This window comes from Nerophis ophidion, linkage group LG21, assembly GCF_033978795.1.
Source record: "Nerophis ophidion isolate RoL-2023_Sa linkage group LG21, RoL_Noph_v1.0, whole genome shotgun sequence".
Lineage (NCBI taxonomy): Eukaryota > Metazoa > Chordata > Actinopteri > Syngnathiformes > Syngnathidae > Nerophis > Nerophis ophidion.
The window spans coordinates 20,164,987-20,183,653 of record NC_084631.1 but is presented as its reverse complement, the minus strand read 5'-3'; the positions used below and the strand labels follow the sequence as shown (position 1 = coordinate 20,183,653).

Sequence of the window (18,667 nt, the reverse complement as noted above, 5' to 3'; positions counted from 1 at the left end):
CACCCAGGAATGAGGCCATATGAATTATTTCCCGACTGTAATTGTCACCCAGGCCTCCACCTGTTGACTTTGCTTACTGTTTTCACTCGGGGGAGACTCTGCTCGAGAAACCCAATTGCTGTATCAGCCATCATCATGTGGTCGTCTGAAGCCTCCACCGTCTGTGCAGTCAGTGGATCTGCACGAGTCGTAGCAGCTGCATTTTTTTTATTTTTTTTTCCCCCCCCAATGCATCAAGCACCGGTGGATTATTTGTCCAAGTTGACGTGTTTCTTAACTTGTGTGTCCGTAGGGCGTGGTGACTGACGCCTCCCCCCAGACGGCAGCTCCCTCATCACAGGAAGTGGGCGGGCAGCAGCAACAGATTCAGGTGGACAGTGCCGCTGAACACGCTTACTCATACCAGTCCAAGTAAGTACGCCGGAACCGAAGTCGGGCAGGAAGTCTGCAGAAAAATTAACTTAACCAACATTGACTTATTTTTTTTCAACCGCCAAGAACCAGAGTCGGATTGATTCATTAAAACCTAGTCTGTCAGTCATTGGTCGGCTTTTTAGTCCATTTCCACTCTCCTGTCTATGATGTCATGTCATTATCACTGGGTGGAATACATCTCTAAAGATGACACAAATGGAAAGTTCGTCCTAATGTTACACAATGACATTTTTACATTTTAACTTTCATCTAACAGGCTAAAGCCATTTCATTGTTGGGTGGGCGATACTGAAAATAGTTCTTCGCAATAAATTAATTCTAACTCCAGCTCTTTCTTATAGAGCAGATCTGGGCAAATTAAGGCCCGGGGGCCACATGCGGCCCGTTGAGCTTTTCAATCTGGCCCGCCGGACATTCACAAATAATTAATTGTTTTAGATCTTTAAGATGGAAAGTATAGCTGCAATCATGATATGTTTTCTAATGACCATAAGTCTTTAACTACCGTATTTCCTTGAATTGCCGCAGAGCGCAAATTAATTTAAAACCTCTTCTCACTCCTACGCTTACCAAAGGCATGCAGTAAAAGTAAGCATTCGCTAATTATTTTAAAACCTCTTTCTCACTTACCAAAGGCATGCAGTAAAACTTTGAGTGTGATGTAAGGATACCATCATGAAAAGCACATTTAATAAAAAAACAAAAACGTTATTATGGTCTTACCTTTACTTTAAAATATAGTCAATGCCAGCTCCTGCTCAAAATCATCTAACTTTTTTATAGAAGTCTTCCTTATCTTTCTGCAGTTTTAAAAGTCTCTGTCTCAATGGAAATCGTCCTTTATTACTTCCTAATTCGATTGAAAGTCAAGTTTAGAAAATTGCTACCAGACGGTCCGTCATATCCATCCCAGCACATATCACGTCATTCAGTTACTTCTTCTGCAGCCGAATAGTCTCAAGAAAGCTCCCTAGCGCCCTCTACCATCAGGAGGCGGGAGTCATTAAATGACTCATATTGGACACACGCAGCTATGGTATTGTGACGGTCTCAAGCCGTCGTCTTGCAGGTTCCCAGGACCACCAAGGAAGGACATGGCTTGAGCAGTTTGACTTTGTTTATTTTTCAATAAAACCTCAGTCCAGGTCGGTCTTCCGCTCCTCTGCTCGCTCACCACCATCTTGGGCCGGGCTCCAGCGTGCCCTACCTGTCTTTCGGACCGTCGGCTCCACAGGTATATTAATAAAACATAGCTGCTTACTGTTCTTTTTAGCATTCCGGTATTCAATAGCTTGGACTTTAAATCCTACTGAATAGCTCTTAATCTTCTTCCATTTATGCGATTTCAAAATTGCCGGTATTGAAATCAGCCTCCTCCATTTTGAAAATGATGACAGGGGAAGTGTCACTCGTGACGTCACAAGTTTGACCCGGCGGTAATACTAAGCATGCGCTAATTATTTTGCGAAGCGAGTTTGACCCGACAGTAATTCAAGGCAGGCGCATACCATATGCCCTGCGGCAATTCAAGGAAATACGGTATACTAAGTATTTCTATACTTGGAATGTGCATGATATACTACCGTATTTTTTCGGAGTATAAGTCGCACTGGCCAAAAATGCATACTAAAGAAGGAAAAATATATGTATCTACGTGGCAAATAAGTCGCATTTTTGGGGGAAATTTATTTGATAAAATCCAACACTAAAAATAGACATTTGAAAGGCAATTTAAAATAAATAAAGAATAGTGAACAACAGGCTGAATAAGTGTACGTTATATGACGCATAAAAAACCAACTGAGAAGGTGCCTGGTATGTTAACGTAACATATTATGGTAAGAGTCATTTGAATAACTATAACATATAGAACATGCTATACGTTTACCAAACAATCTGTCACTTGTAATCAATAAATATGATGAAATATTCTTCCTCGATGTCGCTTCTAAACAACTCTGCCAACTCCAAAGGTATGCGCCGCTTCCTCTTGTCGTTTTCTGCTGCATATTTCACTACGTTCAGCTTGTAATCTGCAGTACATGATTTCTTTTTCGGTGCCATTTTTGTTCAGCCCTTCTCAGTTTTTATAAGTTACCGCCAACGGTGAAAGGATCCGTTTTAATAGCTACATCTGTAGCATGTAGCATAAAGCAGTTAGCATTCCATGACCCACAATGCACTTGTGGGTCTCCCCAGCCGAATTATTTTTGGTTGACATGTATGTGACGATTGCTGACATTTTCTTCGTCTCTTCCGCGAATGAGATAAATAAAATTATTTGATATTTTACAGTAATGTGTTAATACTTTCACACATAAGTCGCTCCGGAGTATATGTCGCACCCCCAAACTATGAAAAAAACTGTGACTTATAGTCCAAAAAATACAGTAATTACGTTGGTCCATATGAGATATCTCAGATTGTTGGTGTTATTTTTTTTTTTTTACCCTTGGCATTCATATTTCACTATGTTTGTTGCATTTTGGTTGTGGTTCGCTTGATGATAAAATATATTGTCGATATTCAGTGTTTTATCCTTCATAGTTAATATTGTAAATACCACATATCTTTATTTTCATGTACATTCTGGGTGTCTCATTCAATAAAAAAAAACCTTCATATTCCATTCCGTTTTTTAAGGCGGTCTGTCATAATGTTTTAGCTTTCAATCATTATTGTGAGGTTTTGTATTAGTGTACCTAAAAATAGATATACCGGCCCCAAGACACTTTTTTTTTTTAACCTAAAATTGGCCCCCTGAGTAAAATAATTTCCCAGGCCTGTTGTGGAGCAATGTTTTTCAACCTTTTTCATGCCAAGTCACATTTTTTTCACTGAAAAAATCCAGAGGCACACCACCAGCAGAAAACATCTAAAAACGAAACTGAGCAGCCGATAAAGACAGTAAAAAGTCGGTTTCACAAGTGTTGGATATTAATTTAAACCACAACCAACCATGCATCACTATAGCTCTTGTCTCAAAGTAGGTGTACTATCACCCCCTGACTTATTTTGAGTTTTTGGGTGTTTTCCTGTATGTCATGTTTTAGTTCTTGTCTTGCGCTCTTATTTTGGTGCCTTTTTCTCTTTTTTTGGTATTTTCCTGTAGCAGTTTCATGTCTTCTTTTGAGCGCTATTCCTCGCACATGCTTTTTTTTTAGCAATACAGACAATTTAAGTGGTTGCTATCCTTCTTTGTTGATTGCTGTGTCATGTACTGATGTACTTTGTGGACGCCGTCTCAGCTCCACATGCTGCAAGTCTTTGCTGTCGTCCAGCAATCTGTTTTTGTTTACTTTGCAGCCAGTTCAGTTTTAGTTTCATTCTGCATAGCCTTCCCTGAGCTTCAATCCCTTTTCTAAGGGGCACTCACCTTTTGTTTATTTTTGGTTTAAGCATTAGATAATGTTTTACTCCCTGTCTTATACATATTGTGATCACGACAACAAACAATGTTCCTGACATCTACAAAACAATTATCTACCTGCTGCCACCTACTGATATAGAAGAGTATAACATGGTCTCCCGAGCTTTAGACAGCACAGACACTCAACAACGGCACAATATTTGCAAATTATAATTACTGGTTTGAAAAAAAATATTTTTAACCCAATTAGGTGAAATTACATCATCTTCCACGGCACACCAGACTAACTTACGGTGCACTAGTGTGCCGCTGCACAGTGGTTGAAAAACACTGTTGTAGAAGATACATACTTTGAATCCTAGACCCTCCCCTCAATGTAGAGCTGTGTTATTTAAGTCTAGCAAAGCCCCAGTCTTGCTTTCTATTGCCTATTTTCTCTGCAATAGTTTCATTGCAACTGCAGCTGTCTCTTGAAGAAGATAAATACCTTGGCTCCTGCACTGTCCCCTCAGTACTAGAGGTGTATTATCAAAGTCCGTTTGGGCCTCAATTTTGATTTCTATTGCCTATGTTGTTTGAAGTAGATGAATCATAGCGTGCATGTCTCTGTTTTAGAGTACAAATAGTTTGGATCCTACACCATCCTCTAAATTTATATACAGTCATGATCAAAAGTTTACAAACACGTGTAAAGAACATAATGTCATGGCTGTCTTGAGTTTCCAAAAATTTCTACAACTCTTATTTTTTTAGGATAGAGTGATTGGAGCACATACAGGTTGGTCACAAAAAACATTCATGAAATTTGGTTCTTTTATTAATTTATTATGGGTCTACTGAAAATGTGAGCAAATCTGCTGGGTCAAAAGTATACATACAGCAATGTTAATATTTGCTTACATGTTCCTTGGCAAGTTTCACTGCAATAAGGTACTTTTGGTAGCCATCCACAAGCTTCTGGTTGAATTTTTGACCACTCCTCTTGACACAACTAGTGCAGTTCAGCTAAATATGTTGGTTTTCTGACATGGACTTGTTTCTTCAGCATTGTCCACACATTTAAGTCAGGATTTTTGTAAGGCCATTCTAAAACCTTAATTCTAGCCTGATTTAGCCATTCCTTTACCACTTTTGGCGTGTGTTTAACACTCAACTGCGCCCAAGACCCAACCTCCGGGCTGATGATTTTAGGTTGTCCTGAAGAATTTGGAGGTAATCCTCCTTTTTCATTGTCCCATTTACTCTCTGTAAAGCACCAGTTCCATTGGCAGCAAAACAGGCCCAGAGCATTATACTACCATTACCATGCTCGACGGTAGGAATTGGTGTTCCTGGGATTAAAGGCCTCACCTTTTCTCCTTCAAACATATTGCTGGGTATTGTGTCAAAACAGCTCAATTTGTGATTCATCTAACATCACATGGACAAAGATAAGACTTTCTGGAGGAAAGTTCTGTGGTCAGATGAAACAAAAATTGAGCTGTTTGGCCACAATACCCAGCAAAGTGTTTGTGATAAACAAGTATGTGCTCCAATCACTCTATCACAAAAAAAATAAGAGTTGTAGAAATTATTGCAAACTCAAGACAGCCATGACATTATGTTCTTTACAAGTGTATGTAAACTTTTGATCGCGACTGTAAATAATACAGCTCGAGCTCTGTATTAACAGTACAGCTCTATATTGATGGGATGGTGAATGGTCCGTGCGTCCGGGTTTTTTTAAGGAGAAAAATGTGCCTTTTGAAGATTGAAAAATACTGCTTTAAAGGATAAATAATTTGGATCCTACACCATACCCTCAATCTAGAGATGTCCTCAATCTATTTAGGACACATATTTAGCATCAGTCTTGATTTCTATTACCCTTTGCGTCTGCAATATTTACCGTATTTTTCGGACTATAAGTCGCAGTTTTTTTCATAGTTTGGCCGAGGGTGCGATATATACTCCGGAGCAACTTATGTGTGAAATTATTAACACATTACCGTAAAATATCAAATAAGATTATTTATCCCATTCGCGGAAGAGACGAAGAAAATGTCAGCAATCGTCACATACACGTCGACCAATAAGAATTTGGTGGCAGAGTGTCATGGCAGAAGTGCATTGTGGGCCATGGAATGCTAACTGCTATATGCTATATGCTACTGCCGTAGCTATTAAAATGGATCATTTCATCGTTGGCGGTAACTTATAAAAACTGAGAAGGGCTGAACGAAAATGGCACCGAAAAGGAAATCATGTACTGCAGATTACAAGCTGGACGTAGTGAAATGTGCATCAGAAAACGACAGGAGGAAGCGGCGCATACCTTTGGAGTTGGCAGAGTTGTTTAGAAACGACATCGAGGAAGAAGATTTCATCGGATTTATCGGTTAGGAGTGACGGATTGTTTGGTAAACGTATAGCATGTTCTATATGTTATAGTTATTTGAATGACTCTTACCATAATATATTGCGTTAACATACCAGGCACCTTCTTAGTTGGTTATTTATGCGTCATATAACGTACACTTATTCAGCCTGTTGTTCACTATTCTTTATTTATTTTAAATTGCCTTTCAAATGTCTATTCTTGGTGTTGGATATTATCAAATAAATTTGACCCAAAAATGCGACTTATACCACAGTGCGACGTACAGTGGGGCAAAAAAGTATTTAGTCAGCCACCGATTGTGCAAGTTCTCCCACTTAAAATGATGACAGAGGTCTGTAATTTTCATCATAGGTACACTTCAACTGTGAGAGACAGAATGTGAAAAAAAATCCGGGAATTCACATTCTAGGATTTTTTATTAATTTAATTGTAAATTATGGTTGAAAATAAGTATTTGGTCAACCATTCAAAGCTCTCACTGATGGAAGGAGGTTTTGGCTCCAAATCTCACGATACATGGCCCCATTCATTCTTTCCTAAACACGGATCAATCGTCCTGTCCCCTTAGCAGAAAAACAGCCCCAAAGCATGATGTTTCCACCCCCAAGCTTCACAGTAGGTGTGGTGTTCTTGGGATGCAACTCTGTATTCTTCTTCCTCCAAACACGACGAGTTGAGTTTATACCAAAAAGTTCTATTTTGGTTTCATCTGACCACATGACATTCTCCCAATCCTCTGCTGTATCATCCATGTATCAATCAATCAATCAATGTTTATTTATATAGCCCCAAATCACATATGTCTCAAAGGACTGCACAAATCATAACGACTACAACATCCTCGAAAGAACCCACAAAAAGGCAAGGAAAACTCACACCCACCCAGCAGCGAGAGTCCCGTCCACAGGAGACCATCTCAAGCGGAGGCGGATCAGCAGCGTAGAGATGTCCCCAACCGATACAGGGGAGCGGTCCATCCTGGGTCTCGACTCTGGACAGCCAGTACTTCATCCATGGTCATCGGACCGGACCCACTCCACAAGGGAGGGGGGGACATAGGAGAAAGAAAAGAAGCGGCAGATCAACTGGTCTAAAAAGGAGGTCTTTTTAAAGGCTAGAGTATACAGATGAGTTTTAAGGTGAGACTTAAATGCTTCTACTGAGGTAGCATCTCGAACTGTTACCGGGAGGGCATTCCAGAGTACTGGAGCCCGAACGGAAAACGCTCTATAGCCCGCAGACTTTTTTTGGGCTCTAGGAATCACTAATAAGCCGGAGTCTTTTGAACGCAGTTTTCTTGCCGGGACATATGGTACAATACAATCGGCAAGATAGGCTGGAGCTAGACCGTGTAGTATTTTATACGTAAGTAGTAAAACCTTAAAGTCACATCTTAAGTGCACAGGAAGCCAGTGCAGGTGAGCCAGTACAGACGTAATGTGATCAAACTTTCTTGTTCTTGTCAAAAGTCTAGCAGCCGCATTTTGTACCAACTGTAATCTTTTAAGGCTAGACATGGGGAGACCCGAAAATAATACGTTACAGTAGTCGAGACGAGACGTAACAAACGCATGGATAATGATCTCGGCGTCTTTAGTGGACAAAATGGAGCGAATTTTAGCGATATTACGGAGATGAAAGAAGGCCGTTTTAGTAACGCTTTTAATGTGTGACTCAAAGGAGAGAGTTGGGTCGAAGATAATACCCTGATTTTTTACAGAGTCACCTTGTTTTATTATTTGGTTGTCAAATGTTAAAGTTGTATTATTAAATAGAGGTCGGTGTCTAGCAGGACCGATAATCAGCATTTCCGTTTTTTTGGCGTTAAGTTGCAAAAAGTTAGCGGACATCCATTGTTTAATTTCATTAAGACACGCTTCCAACTGACTACAGTCCGGCGTGTTGGTCAGCTTTAGGGGCATGTAGAGTTGGGTGTCATCAGCATAACAGTGAAAGCTAATACCGTATTTGCGTATGACGTCACCCAGCGGCAGCATGTAGATGCTGAAGAGTACAGGGCCAAGGACCGAACCCTGGGGAACTCCACACGTTACCTTAACATAGTCCGAGGTCACACTGTTATGGGAGACGCACTGCATCCTATCAGTAAGATAAGAGTTAAACCAAGACAGTATCCATTTTGGTATAAACTCAACTTGTCGTGTTTGGAGGAAGAAGAATACTGAGTTGCATCCCAGGAACACCATACCTACTGTGAAGCATGGGGGTGGAAACATCATGCTTTGGGGCTGTTTTTCTGCTATGGGGACACGACGATTGATCCGTGTTAAGGAAAGATCGAATGGGGCCATGTATCGTGAGATTTTGAGCCAAAACCTCCTTCCATCAGTGAGAGCTTTGAATGGTTGACCAAATACCTATTTTCCACCATAATTTACAAATAAATTATTTAAAATTTCTACAATGTGTATTCCTGGATTTTTTTTTCACATTCTGTCTCTCACAGTTGAAGTGTACCTATGATGAAAATTACAGACCTCTGTCATCATTTTAAGAGGGAGAACTTGCTCAATCGGTGGCTGACTAAATACTTTAATGCCCCACTGTATATATTTTTTCCTTCTTTGTTATGCTTTTTCGGCCGGTGTGACGTATACTCCAGAGCGATTTATAATCCGAAAAATACGGTAAATTGCAGAAGATGTATACTATGGATCCTAGTCTAGAGCTGTCTTATCTCAGCCTATTTAAAACACATTTTAACCTCAATTCTTATTTTCCTGTTGCCTCTTTTGTCTGCCATATTTTGATTGCAAATGCATCGCTTTCTGTCTTTCTCCTTCTTTCCTTCCAACATGTTCTTCTTTTCCATCAGATAACAACGGCCTCAAAGAATGTTCCTGTGACAGCGTTGCCTTGAGACATGAGGTGGCTGCACTGTGAATGTGAGTGGGGAAGAAAGAGATTGCTTCCAGATTGCCCAGGCACCAAAAAAGAGACACTTTTTTCATTTTCTACCTGGTCAACAATAGAAAAAACAACAAAAAACAATAAGGAAGCAATGAATGCTGAGAAGGGCGTTTGGGAAATTGCAGGGCACAGTGCAAAGGAGTGGAATTCTTTAAGACGGGAAAAGTTGCCTGAAGGGCTGGGATGAAGCGAGAAAATTTCTCAAAGAAAATAAATATTAAAAAAAACAACACTAAAAAAAAAAAAAAAAAAGACAAAAAATGAATGTGAAGTTTATTTTGTAATTAGAAAGGAGGAGTCACGTTTGAGATACACACCGAAGATTGTCTTCCTCAGATATTAAGCTACGGTTAGTTTTCAGTATTTCTTACGTTCTAGTGTTACGTTTTTAGTTTTCTAGATATATTTTAAAACCAGATGTTTGGGGGTTTTTTTGTTTGTTTTTTTCCTTCTCGAATCTTCATGGCCTTAATTTCAAGGGCGCCGGACAGAGACTTTTTACAAGCTAAAGTCTGACGTCTGGTTGGGAAAAAAAACAAACAGACAAAAAAAAAAAAAAAGTCAGTCTTTTGGCGCACGGGGAGTTCCGAGGAACTGAGCGATGACGAGGAAACAGAATCTATCACATAAACTGTACAGATTTAATAGAGAAAAGTGTTTTTTGGGGGGGGTTGATGATTATTATGTCAGAAGTAACTAGATGTTAAAAAGATAGCAAAATGCCTGAAGTGGGGTGGGGGTGACTTGAGATTTTTTCACAGTGAGGAAAAAGCTGCATTGTGTATGCAGTAAAAAAAAAAAAAGCTTTTTTTTTTTATTTTTATGGTCACCATTATTATTTACCAAGCAATGTTGCTGTCAATCACCCGACTGCTTTTTATCTGCCGCATTTTTTATGAGCTTGAAGATGTTTTTAGCCTGCTTTGCTTGTCACACTGCAAAAAAAAAAAAAAAAAAAAGATAAAATGTACAAAAAAATATATAATGGCGAAAAGAAAAAAAAACAAGGCAGTGCAACAAAAATGTTCAATCAGTGCAAAAGCAATAGAGGAAATTGTTGACAATTTCTGTAGTTTTTCCTAGTTGTGGATCAAATACAGCCCACAAATGGCCATTTTTATACCAAAGATGAAGATACACTCTGTTTATTTTCCCCGTCTCATTTTTTCTGTTGGTTGTTGATGTTGATGGTGTTGTTGATGTTGATATTGCTGTTGTTCTTGTTGTCGTTATTGCTCTTGTTGTTTTTTTATTTGGTTTTGACGGCTGGACCATTCCCTTACGTACCCCTTGATAATGACCCATGCACCTGCACACACATAAGGTGTTTTTTTTTTTTTTTTTTTTATGAGCGGTGGCAGTTTTCCAAGATTTATTCTCATCTAGTTTCCCAGCACCACCGAAAAGTTGTGGGCCGCAAGGGTCCGTGGGATCACGTACAATTTCAACTTAAAATAACATTAATTACGAGCGACAGGATTTACAATTTTATTTTCAAAATTAAAACAGGGAATTTTGCCCATCTGCAATTTTTATATGAGACATGACCAAATGTCTTTCTCTTTAGTGTGCATCCTAAATAGTAAAAAACGGCTAGCAAGAAGCGGTTTACGATGAAGACAATGGGTATCAAACTATTTTGCCTATAAAACATCCAAAAACTGCCATAAACGCTTCATTCACATGCATCCATCGCTATTGTAAGCGCTAACGCAGAGGAACTACTTTTCTGGCGTAGTGACACAGAGACACTCACACTGCTCCTCCTGCCATGAGTGAATTGTAAAAAGTACCACTGATAGTCACACACACTCTAGGTGTGGTGAAATTATGCTCCGCATTTGACCCATCGCCCTTGGTCACCCCCTGGGAGGTGAGGGGAGCAGTGAGCGGCAGCGGTGGCCGCGCCCGGGAATCATTTTGGTCAATTAACCCCCAATTCCAACCCTTTATGCTGAGTGCCAAGCAGGGAGGTAATAGCTCCCATTTTTATAGTCTTTGGTATGACTCGGCCGGGGTTTGAACTCACGACCTACCGGTCTCAGGGCAGAAACTCTAACTTAGCTAGCTACTGAGCTGCTGCTGCTGAATCGCCTCTGAGTTTGGATAAGTTAATTCTGGATCGTAAATCATGCCTCACACTTTTTGTAGTAGAAGTTTGTGGCCATAAGCCAAGAAGTTGGTCAACTTTGAAATGTCATACATTACCAAGTAAAACTCCGGACCGACTAAATCAGTGGATACTGGCTTTCGACCTAGACTCATCAACATCGCTAGGTAGACTCAGCAAGATACTTGATTGAATTGAATTTACCTGCTCAACCTGAAGCACAAGTCTGGTGCTGAAATATACAACAATCCAATCAGTCGTCATCCCTGTGAGTACATATGTTGTGCGTTCAGTATGTTATCAATTAAAACGCATAGAGCTCATTCTAAGACGTGTGCTTTGTGTTTCACTAAAGCTGGATCTGCTTCACACCCAGCTTGTAAAACTCATCCTCCTTATGTTCAGGCTCAAAAAGTTACGTTTCTGGATTATCATTTTTCAAAGTAGTCGTATCCATCGTCTCTTATTAGGTCTGCCATGATTAGTGGAAGCAAACATTGAACACGCAGTAGCTGCAAGTCGCGCTTGTTACAAAAAAAGTTGCGATCATGATTAAAATCTGAAAGCATTTTTGAATATTACATGTTCTCATGAATGTGCCTGCCACTACTTTACATACATACTTACAGCATGTATATAAAACATCGTTGAAATGTTTCTTAGAGGGGGTTTTTAAGCGAAACAAGTCTATCCACATTATCTGCATCGTTCGTCGACACTTGCTAGCAGTTTTTCACTATTTAGATTGCACTGACACGAGAATGACGCTTGTTCTTGTTTCACAGAAGGATTGTGGACGATGGGCAAATTTCCAAAACAAGAGCGGTTTTCCTTCAATGACCTTTTTACCCCAGAACTAATGCTCCGTCTCGATCCTTGCCAGGTCAGGGCGAGTTGACTCCACTCCCCTGGTTTTGATGGCCGTCATTCATCAGCTTGTGGGGTTGCGATCACTTTACAATTCACATGTCCTTCTCGGACCTCCCATGAATAACTTCCCAAAGACCATTGGAATCAGACCGTTTCTTTAAAACGGAACAAAACAATGAAAAGCCAATTCAGGGAAAGAGCAAAAAAAAAAAAAAAACGGTGATTTATCAAAATTGTAACCACCATGAAGCTTTTGACGTGTTTGAAACATTTAAAATCATGGTGGCCACTTAAAATAATCACGCAGAGCTTGACTGAGCACTTTCTTAAAAATGGAAAAATGAGTTTCTATGATGTTCTTTGAACAGGTGGAAAAGGTTACGTTGCGTTCAAATCCCCTGGGTGCATTCTCTGTAACATTCATTGTCGATTACAGTTTTTTTGTGTTTCTTTTTCCCGCATACCAATCTTGCGAGTTGTCTAAAACAAAAACAAAGTTAGCATTGGGTTTTTTTGGTCACTCCAGCAGTAAAGTGGGAAGGGGATTCAAATGGTCCCATTTGTCAAGGTCTACCTGACACATGAAACGTGACAGGTTGGGAGTGCACAATCCACTTTCGCCGCAAGGCATCTGTAGAGCGATGAATATCTTGGAATGTGTTTAGTAGAAATTCCAACTTTTGGCCACGGCGTCCTTTCCTATGTAGAGTGGCGCTTTCCATTATTTTTAGCAGACTGCATTGCAAAATGATTCTCACCTCTCATGCGAGATGTACCCAGGAAAGGGGCCGTGTGAATCTCTTCCCTGCTGTTTGCGGGGTTGTGCTTGTGTTGCCTTGGAAGTAATTAACAAACATAACATAACTAGAAAGACATCAGTTAAAAGCCAAACATGAGGGTTTTTAGGACAAAAAAACATTTTAAACTCAAGCACCAGTTGGATTTTTGGCTTTTACGTGATTGCGTTTCCAGGCATTTGCCAGAAAAATTCAGTGTGAAGCTGTTCCCTGCTTTGACGTCAGTACGGCGAAGATCTAAATAGGTGGCTGACACACACATTTTCTAAAATCACTTGTTTGTTATATCTTGATTAGAACTACCTTAGGACTATAAAGCGCACCAGTATAAAAGCCGCACCTACTAAATCTTAAATTTATTTATTTTTTTATTACATATATTATCTGCACCGGATTATAAGCCACATACAGTATATATATACTTTCCAAAATGAGTTATTTACACAGAAATATTTTGTAAATGTCTATTTGCATACCTTAATTGTTTCCAAACGTTGTTTATAACACGGCAGTAAAACGGAAGATTAAACAAAACAGAAGTCCTCATCATGGACCCACTAGCTGCTGGAATTATCCATCCATCCATCTATTTCTACCGCTTTACCTGTTTAGGGTCACCGGAGGTGCTGGAGCCTATCTCAGCTGCATTCGGGCGGAAGGCGGTGTACACCCTGGACAAGTCGCCACCTCATCACAGGGCCAACACAGATAGACAACATTCACACTCACATTCACACACTAGGGCCAATTCAGTGTTGCCAATCAATCTATCCCCAGGTGCACGTTTTTGGCGATGGGAGGAGGCCTGAGTACCCGGAACATGCAAATTCCACTCAGAAAGATCCTGATTGAACCCAGGACTACTCAGGACCTTGGTATTGTGAGGCACATGCACTAACCCCTATACCACCGCTGCTGGAACTAGTGGGTACAAAAGTCATTTGTATACTCTAGCCTTTAAATAGGCCCCCCTTTTAGACCAGTTGATCTGCCGTCTCTTTTCTGCTCTGGGGCACAGATTAGGTGACCGCAGATGAAGCGCTAGCTGTTCAAAGTCGGGACTCGGGGTGGACAACTCAACTGTACCTCAGTTGATGACGTCACTGCAATGCTGACTTGTTATAGTTTAAAGTACCAATGATTGTCACACACACACTAGGTGTGGCGAAATTATTCTCTGCATTTGACCCATCACCATTGAGCACCCCCTGAGAGGGGAGGGGAGCAGTGGTGGCCACGCCTGGGAATCATTTTTGGTGATTTAACCCCCAATTCCAACCCTGATGCTGAGTGCCAAGCAGGGGGGTAATGGGTCCCATTTTTATCATCTCTGGTATGACTCGGCCGGGGGTTTGAACTCACAACCTACTGATCTCAGGGCAGACACTCTAACCACCAGTCTTCACTCTGTCTGGCCCCACTATGGACTGTACTCCCACACTATTAACTAGTTCCACTCGACGTCCATGGTACCGGTCACCCGGGGTTGGGGGTTTCCACATCTGTGGTCCCCTCCAAGGTTTCTCACTGTCATCCCATTGGGTTAAGTTTTTCCTTGCCCTGATGTGGGATCAGAGCCAAGGATGTCGTTGTGGCTTGTGCAGCCCTTTGAAACATTTGTGATTTAAGGCTAAATAAATAACCTTTGATTGTTTGATTGATCCAATCAGCTAAACAGACTCAATAACTCCACAGTGATGTTTTGGTAAATTTACTGAGGAATTTGTGAAAGTGAAACAATACAAAAAGAATACCATTGTAATTTAATAATACTACCACGGACACATGTTAGCGCAGGAATTAATGCTAACGACACTATTACGGTAGCACATGCAAAATACCTCACACGGGACGGTTTAGTTAGTATGAATAGTCGTAGTTATATTGGAAATCCTACAACCGTTGCTTGGAGAGATGAATGAAGAATGCACGTGAGTAGAAACGCTACGGACGAGTACAATATTGAATGGTACTTGTACCCAGGTTAGAACACTTCATCAGAAGGAAATACTGCAGTCGTTCACACCGCAGCACGTGCAAGGGGGTGGACTGTTCCAAAAGATGGCGCCGTAGCACAAACCATAACGCACCTTTCCAGTGTCTCTGCTTGCATTTAATGACAACTACTTGTTGAACACAAAACATTATGGCTGACTGTTAGCAAAGAAAACTCCATATAAGCCGTAGGGTTTAAAATTTAGTAAAAAAAAAAAAAAAGTATAAATATGCATATAGTCCAGAAATTATGGTAATCTGTCAGGTTCAGGTCAGGACTCTGTGCAGGCCAGTCAAGTTCATCCACACCAGACTCTCATCCATGTTTTTATGGACCTTGCTTTGTGCACCATATAAGCTGTAGTGTTTAAAGTTTAGTAAAAAAAAAAAAAAAAGAAGTATAAATAGTCCAGAAGTTATGGTAATTAAATTATTCAGGGTAGGTTCCTTACTGTCATTATAGTCCGAATACAATTGTCTCTGTTATCTTGACTATTCATTTCCTAATACCCTGTGGGAGGGGGTATTCTTGCACAAACAATCCATCACTCACCGTCCACTATATTCTCAAAAGTATTTGGCCACCTGCCTTGACTCACATATGAACTTGAAGTGCCATCCCATTCCTAACCCATAGGGTTCAATATGATGTCAGTCCACCTTTTGCAGCTATTACAGCTTCAACTCTTCTGGGAAGACTGTTGACAAAGTTGCGGGGTGTGTTTATAGGAACTATTCCAAAAGCGCATTGGTGAGGTCACACACTGATGTTGGTCGAGAAGGCCTGGCTCTCAGTCTCCGTTCTAATTCATCCCAAAAGTGTTCTAGCGTGTTCAAGTCAGGACTCTGTGCAGGCCAGTCAAGTTCAGCCACGTCAGACTATGTCATCCATGTCTTTATGGACCTTGCTTTGTGCAGTCATGTTGTAAGAGGAAGGGCCCGCTCCAAACTGTTCCCACAAAGTTGGGAGCATGGAATTGTCCAAAATGTTTTGGTATCCTGGAGCATTCAAAGTTTATTTCACTGGAACTAAGGGACGAAGCCCAACTCTTGAAAAACAACCCTGCATCATAATTCCTACACTGCCCCCTCTCTGTCCGTTTACGTGGCCTACAACTTTGTGGCTGAGTTGCTGTTGTTCCCAAACTCTTCCATTTTCTTATAATAAAGCCGACAGTTGACTTTGGAATATTTAGGAGCGAGGACATTTCACGACTGGATTTGTTGCATTTCCACACGCCCATTCTTTCACAAATGTTTGTAGAAACAGTCTCCATGCCTAAGTGCTTGATTTTATACAACTGTAGCTGGGCCAAGTGATTAGGACACCTGATTCTCATCATGTTTGCCGGGCTTTGTGTATTTCTGCCTGCTTTGTCCCATCCACTCTACAAAAAAAAAAAAAAAAAGAAGCCTTTTTTGTGTCCATGCTTCACTGACACTGCTAATGTGAAAAGGCCAAGTCAGGATCCGCCGCGCTCATTTTCCCCCTCGCTGTCATTCTCTCCCTGGTGGCCATTCTCTCATGCCCTCTATGAGGTGTCGTCTCTTTATCGGGAGGTGCAAAAGCGTGACCACGAACCAATTTAAGTCATTCGTGCAATGAGGCTTAGCAAGGCCAAATTGTCTCCCTCTGGGACAAAAGGAGCCACTCCAGCGTCCCTCAAAAAAAGCATTTCTTCCGGAAAAGAAGGGAGTTTTTTTGTGTTGGTGGCGCTTGCTGTTGAGCCCCAAGTGGAAGAAGTTCCCTGCTACCGCAATGCATCTTGGGAAATTACATTACAGGTCAACCGTACTCATACTTGCCAAACCTCCCGATTTTTCCGGGAGACTCCCAAATTTCAGTGCCCCTCTCGAAAATCTCTCGGGACAACCATTCACCCGAATTTCTCCTGATTTCCACCCGGACAACAATATTGGGGGTGTGCCTTTAACGTCTTCTACAACCTGTCGTCACGTCCGCTTTTCATCCATACAAACAGAGTGCCACATAATATATGCTGCTTTACACACACACTAGTGAATGCAAAGCATACTTGGTCAACAGCCATACAGGTCACACTGAGAGTGGCCATATAAACAACTTTAACACTGTTTCAAATATGCACCACACTCTGAACACACATCAAACAAGAATGACAAACACATTTCGGGAGAACATCCGCACCGTAACACAACAAAAACACAACAGAGCAAATACCCAGAACCCCTTGCAGCACTAACTCTTCCTAGTGCTACAATATAATCCCCTCCCACCCCCCAACCACGCCCCAAAACCTCCATCGTCAACCGTCATATTTGTTGTAGCGGTGTAGCGTGCAAGAATGGGAGTGGAAGAAGTGTCAAAAGATGCAGCTAACTGTTTTGATGACATTCAGACTTTACTTAAATCAACAACAGAGCGGCATCTCCTCATCCCGTGAAAAACCGTCCGACCGGAACTCTGTAATAACTCAAGTTCCTTGGGTGAATAAAGTAAACTCACTACACCGGTATATTTTTGCACTTTCATGGCGAGTTTACTGACAGATATAAGTAAGAACTTTACACTACTTTATGTTAGAAATGGCAACAGTGGAGGATGAATGTCACATAACAAAAAGATAGAGAAAAAAGAAAAAGCTTATCGACTACAGTGTAATTGCGGACTAGAAAGAACTTTACACTACTTTATGTTAGAAATGGCAACAGTGGAGGATGAATGTCACATAACAAAAAGATAGAGAAAAAAGAAAAAGCTTATCGACTACAGTGTAATTGCGGACTAGAAAGGCGGACGCGCGCAAATTTTCAGGACTTATACGGATCAGCACATACCAGAAGGTAATAAAAGTTGCTTTTGCATAATATTGCGAAACAAAACGGCAGATAATGTCTTACTACATACACACACACCATAATAATACTTGTATGTAGAAGCACAGTACAATCCATCAAGCGGTGCGGCTTCATTGCTTACCAAAGTCGTACTAAAACATTTTGATAGATTTTTTAGCACCGTGTGTAATGTTCTATATTTTTAATGGAACATATAAAATGTTGGTGTTGTTTACTTGAGTCATATTGCCATCATTTTGCAGTCAACATGTATCTCTTATATCTGACTGCCATCCTCTGGTCACGCTAATCATTACACCATGTACCAAATAAAATTGCTTCGAGGTTGTTAAGCAAAACCAGAATTATTCCGCGCATTAGGCGCACCGGGTTATAAGGCGCAGTGTCGGGTTTTGAAAAAATTTAAATATTTCAAGTGCGCCTTATAGTCCGAAAAATATGGTAAGTAGCTGAAGTCGCCGCTTTGAGTCCAGCAGAATACTTCATATTCCTCTGGAGATACATTTAAAAGATTTTGTCCACTTCTCTTAGTTTTTGTGTGTGAAAATGAAGTTCGTAAAAATGAATAAACAACATTAAACTGCATATTGAAAGTAGAAAAAATCTGCAAGGTCGTTCCACTGATCCCCGTTTTCAGCACACTTAAAGTTTCTGCAAGTTGTAAGTTGCTTTTGTTCTTCTTTCTCTCCGTTGTCAAGTACTTTGTAATACAAATACACAAGAAATAAGAACTAAACAAGTCACTGCGCGTTTTTTAAAACGTTTTTAGGAACACCTCCAACTGTTTTCCACCAATCAGTGTTTGTAAATTTAAAGACCAAAACATACACTGACCGAGACAGAGACTTCAAAATATTGTATTTTGAGGACAATTGTGACACATAACCCAATCTGCGAGAGTAAAACAGTAATTTTGCCTTTAAATAAACTAGCACTGATTC

The 18,667-nt window shown here is 40.6% G+C and overlaps 1 protein-coding gene across 3 annotated transcripts in view; it reads left to right on the top strand.

Annotated features, from left to right (window-relative positions):
* The window catches only part of rbms3 (RNA binding motif, single stranded interacting protein), an 807,584-nt gene that overhangs the window by 782,299 nt on the left and 6,618 nt on the right, over positions 1-18,667 (top strand). For 2 of the 3 annotated variants that reach the window (XM_061882138.1, XM_061882137.1), the window contains exons 13-14: positions 293-411; positions 9,022-9,407. In XM_061882138.1, the coding sequence (XP_061738122.1) occupies positions 293-411; positions 9,022-9,025 (123 nt within the window). In that variant the 3' untranslated portion in view covers positions 9,026-9,407. Of the gene's footprint in view, positions 1-292; positions 412-9,021; positions 9,408-18,667 lie in introns of those variants that run through there. The other variant, XR_009803506.1, reaches the window with a different exon arrangement.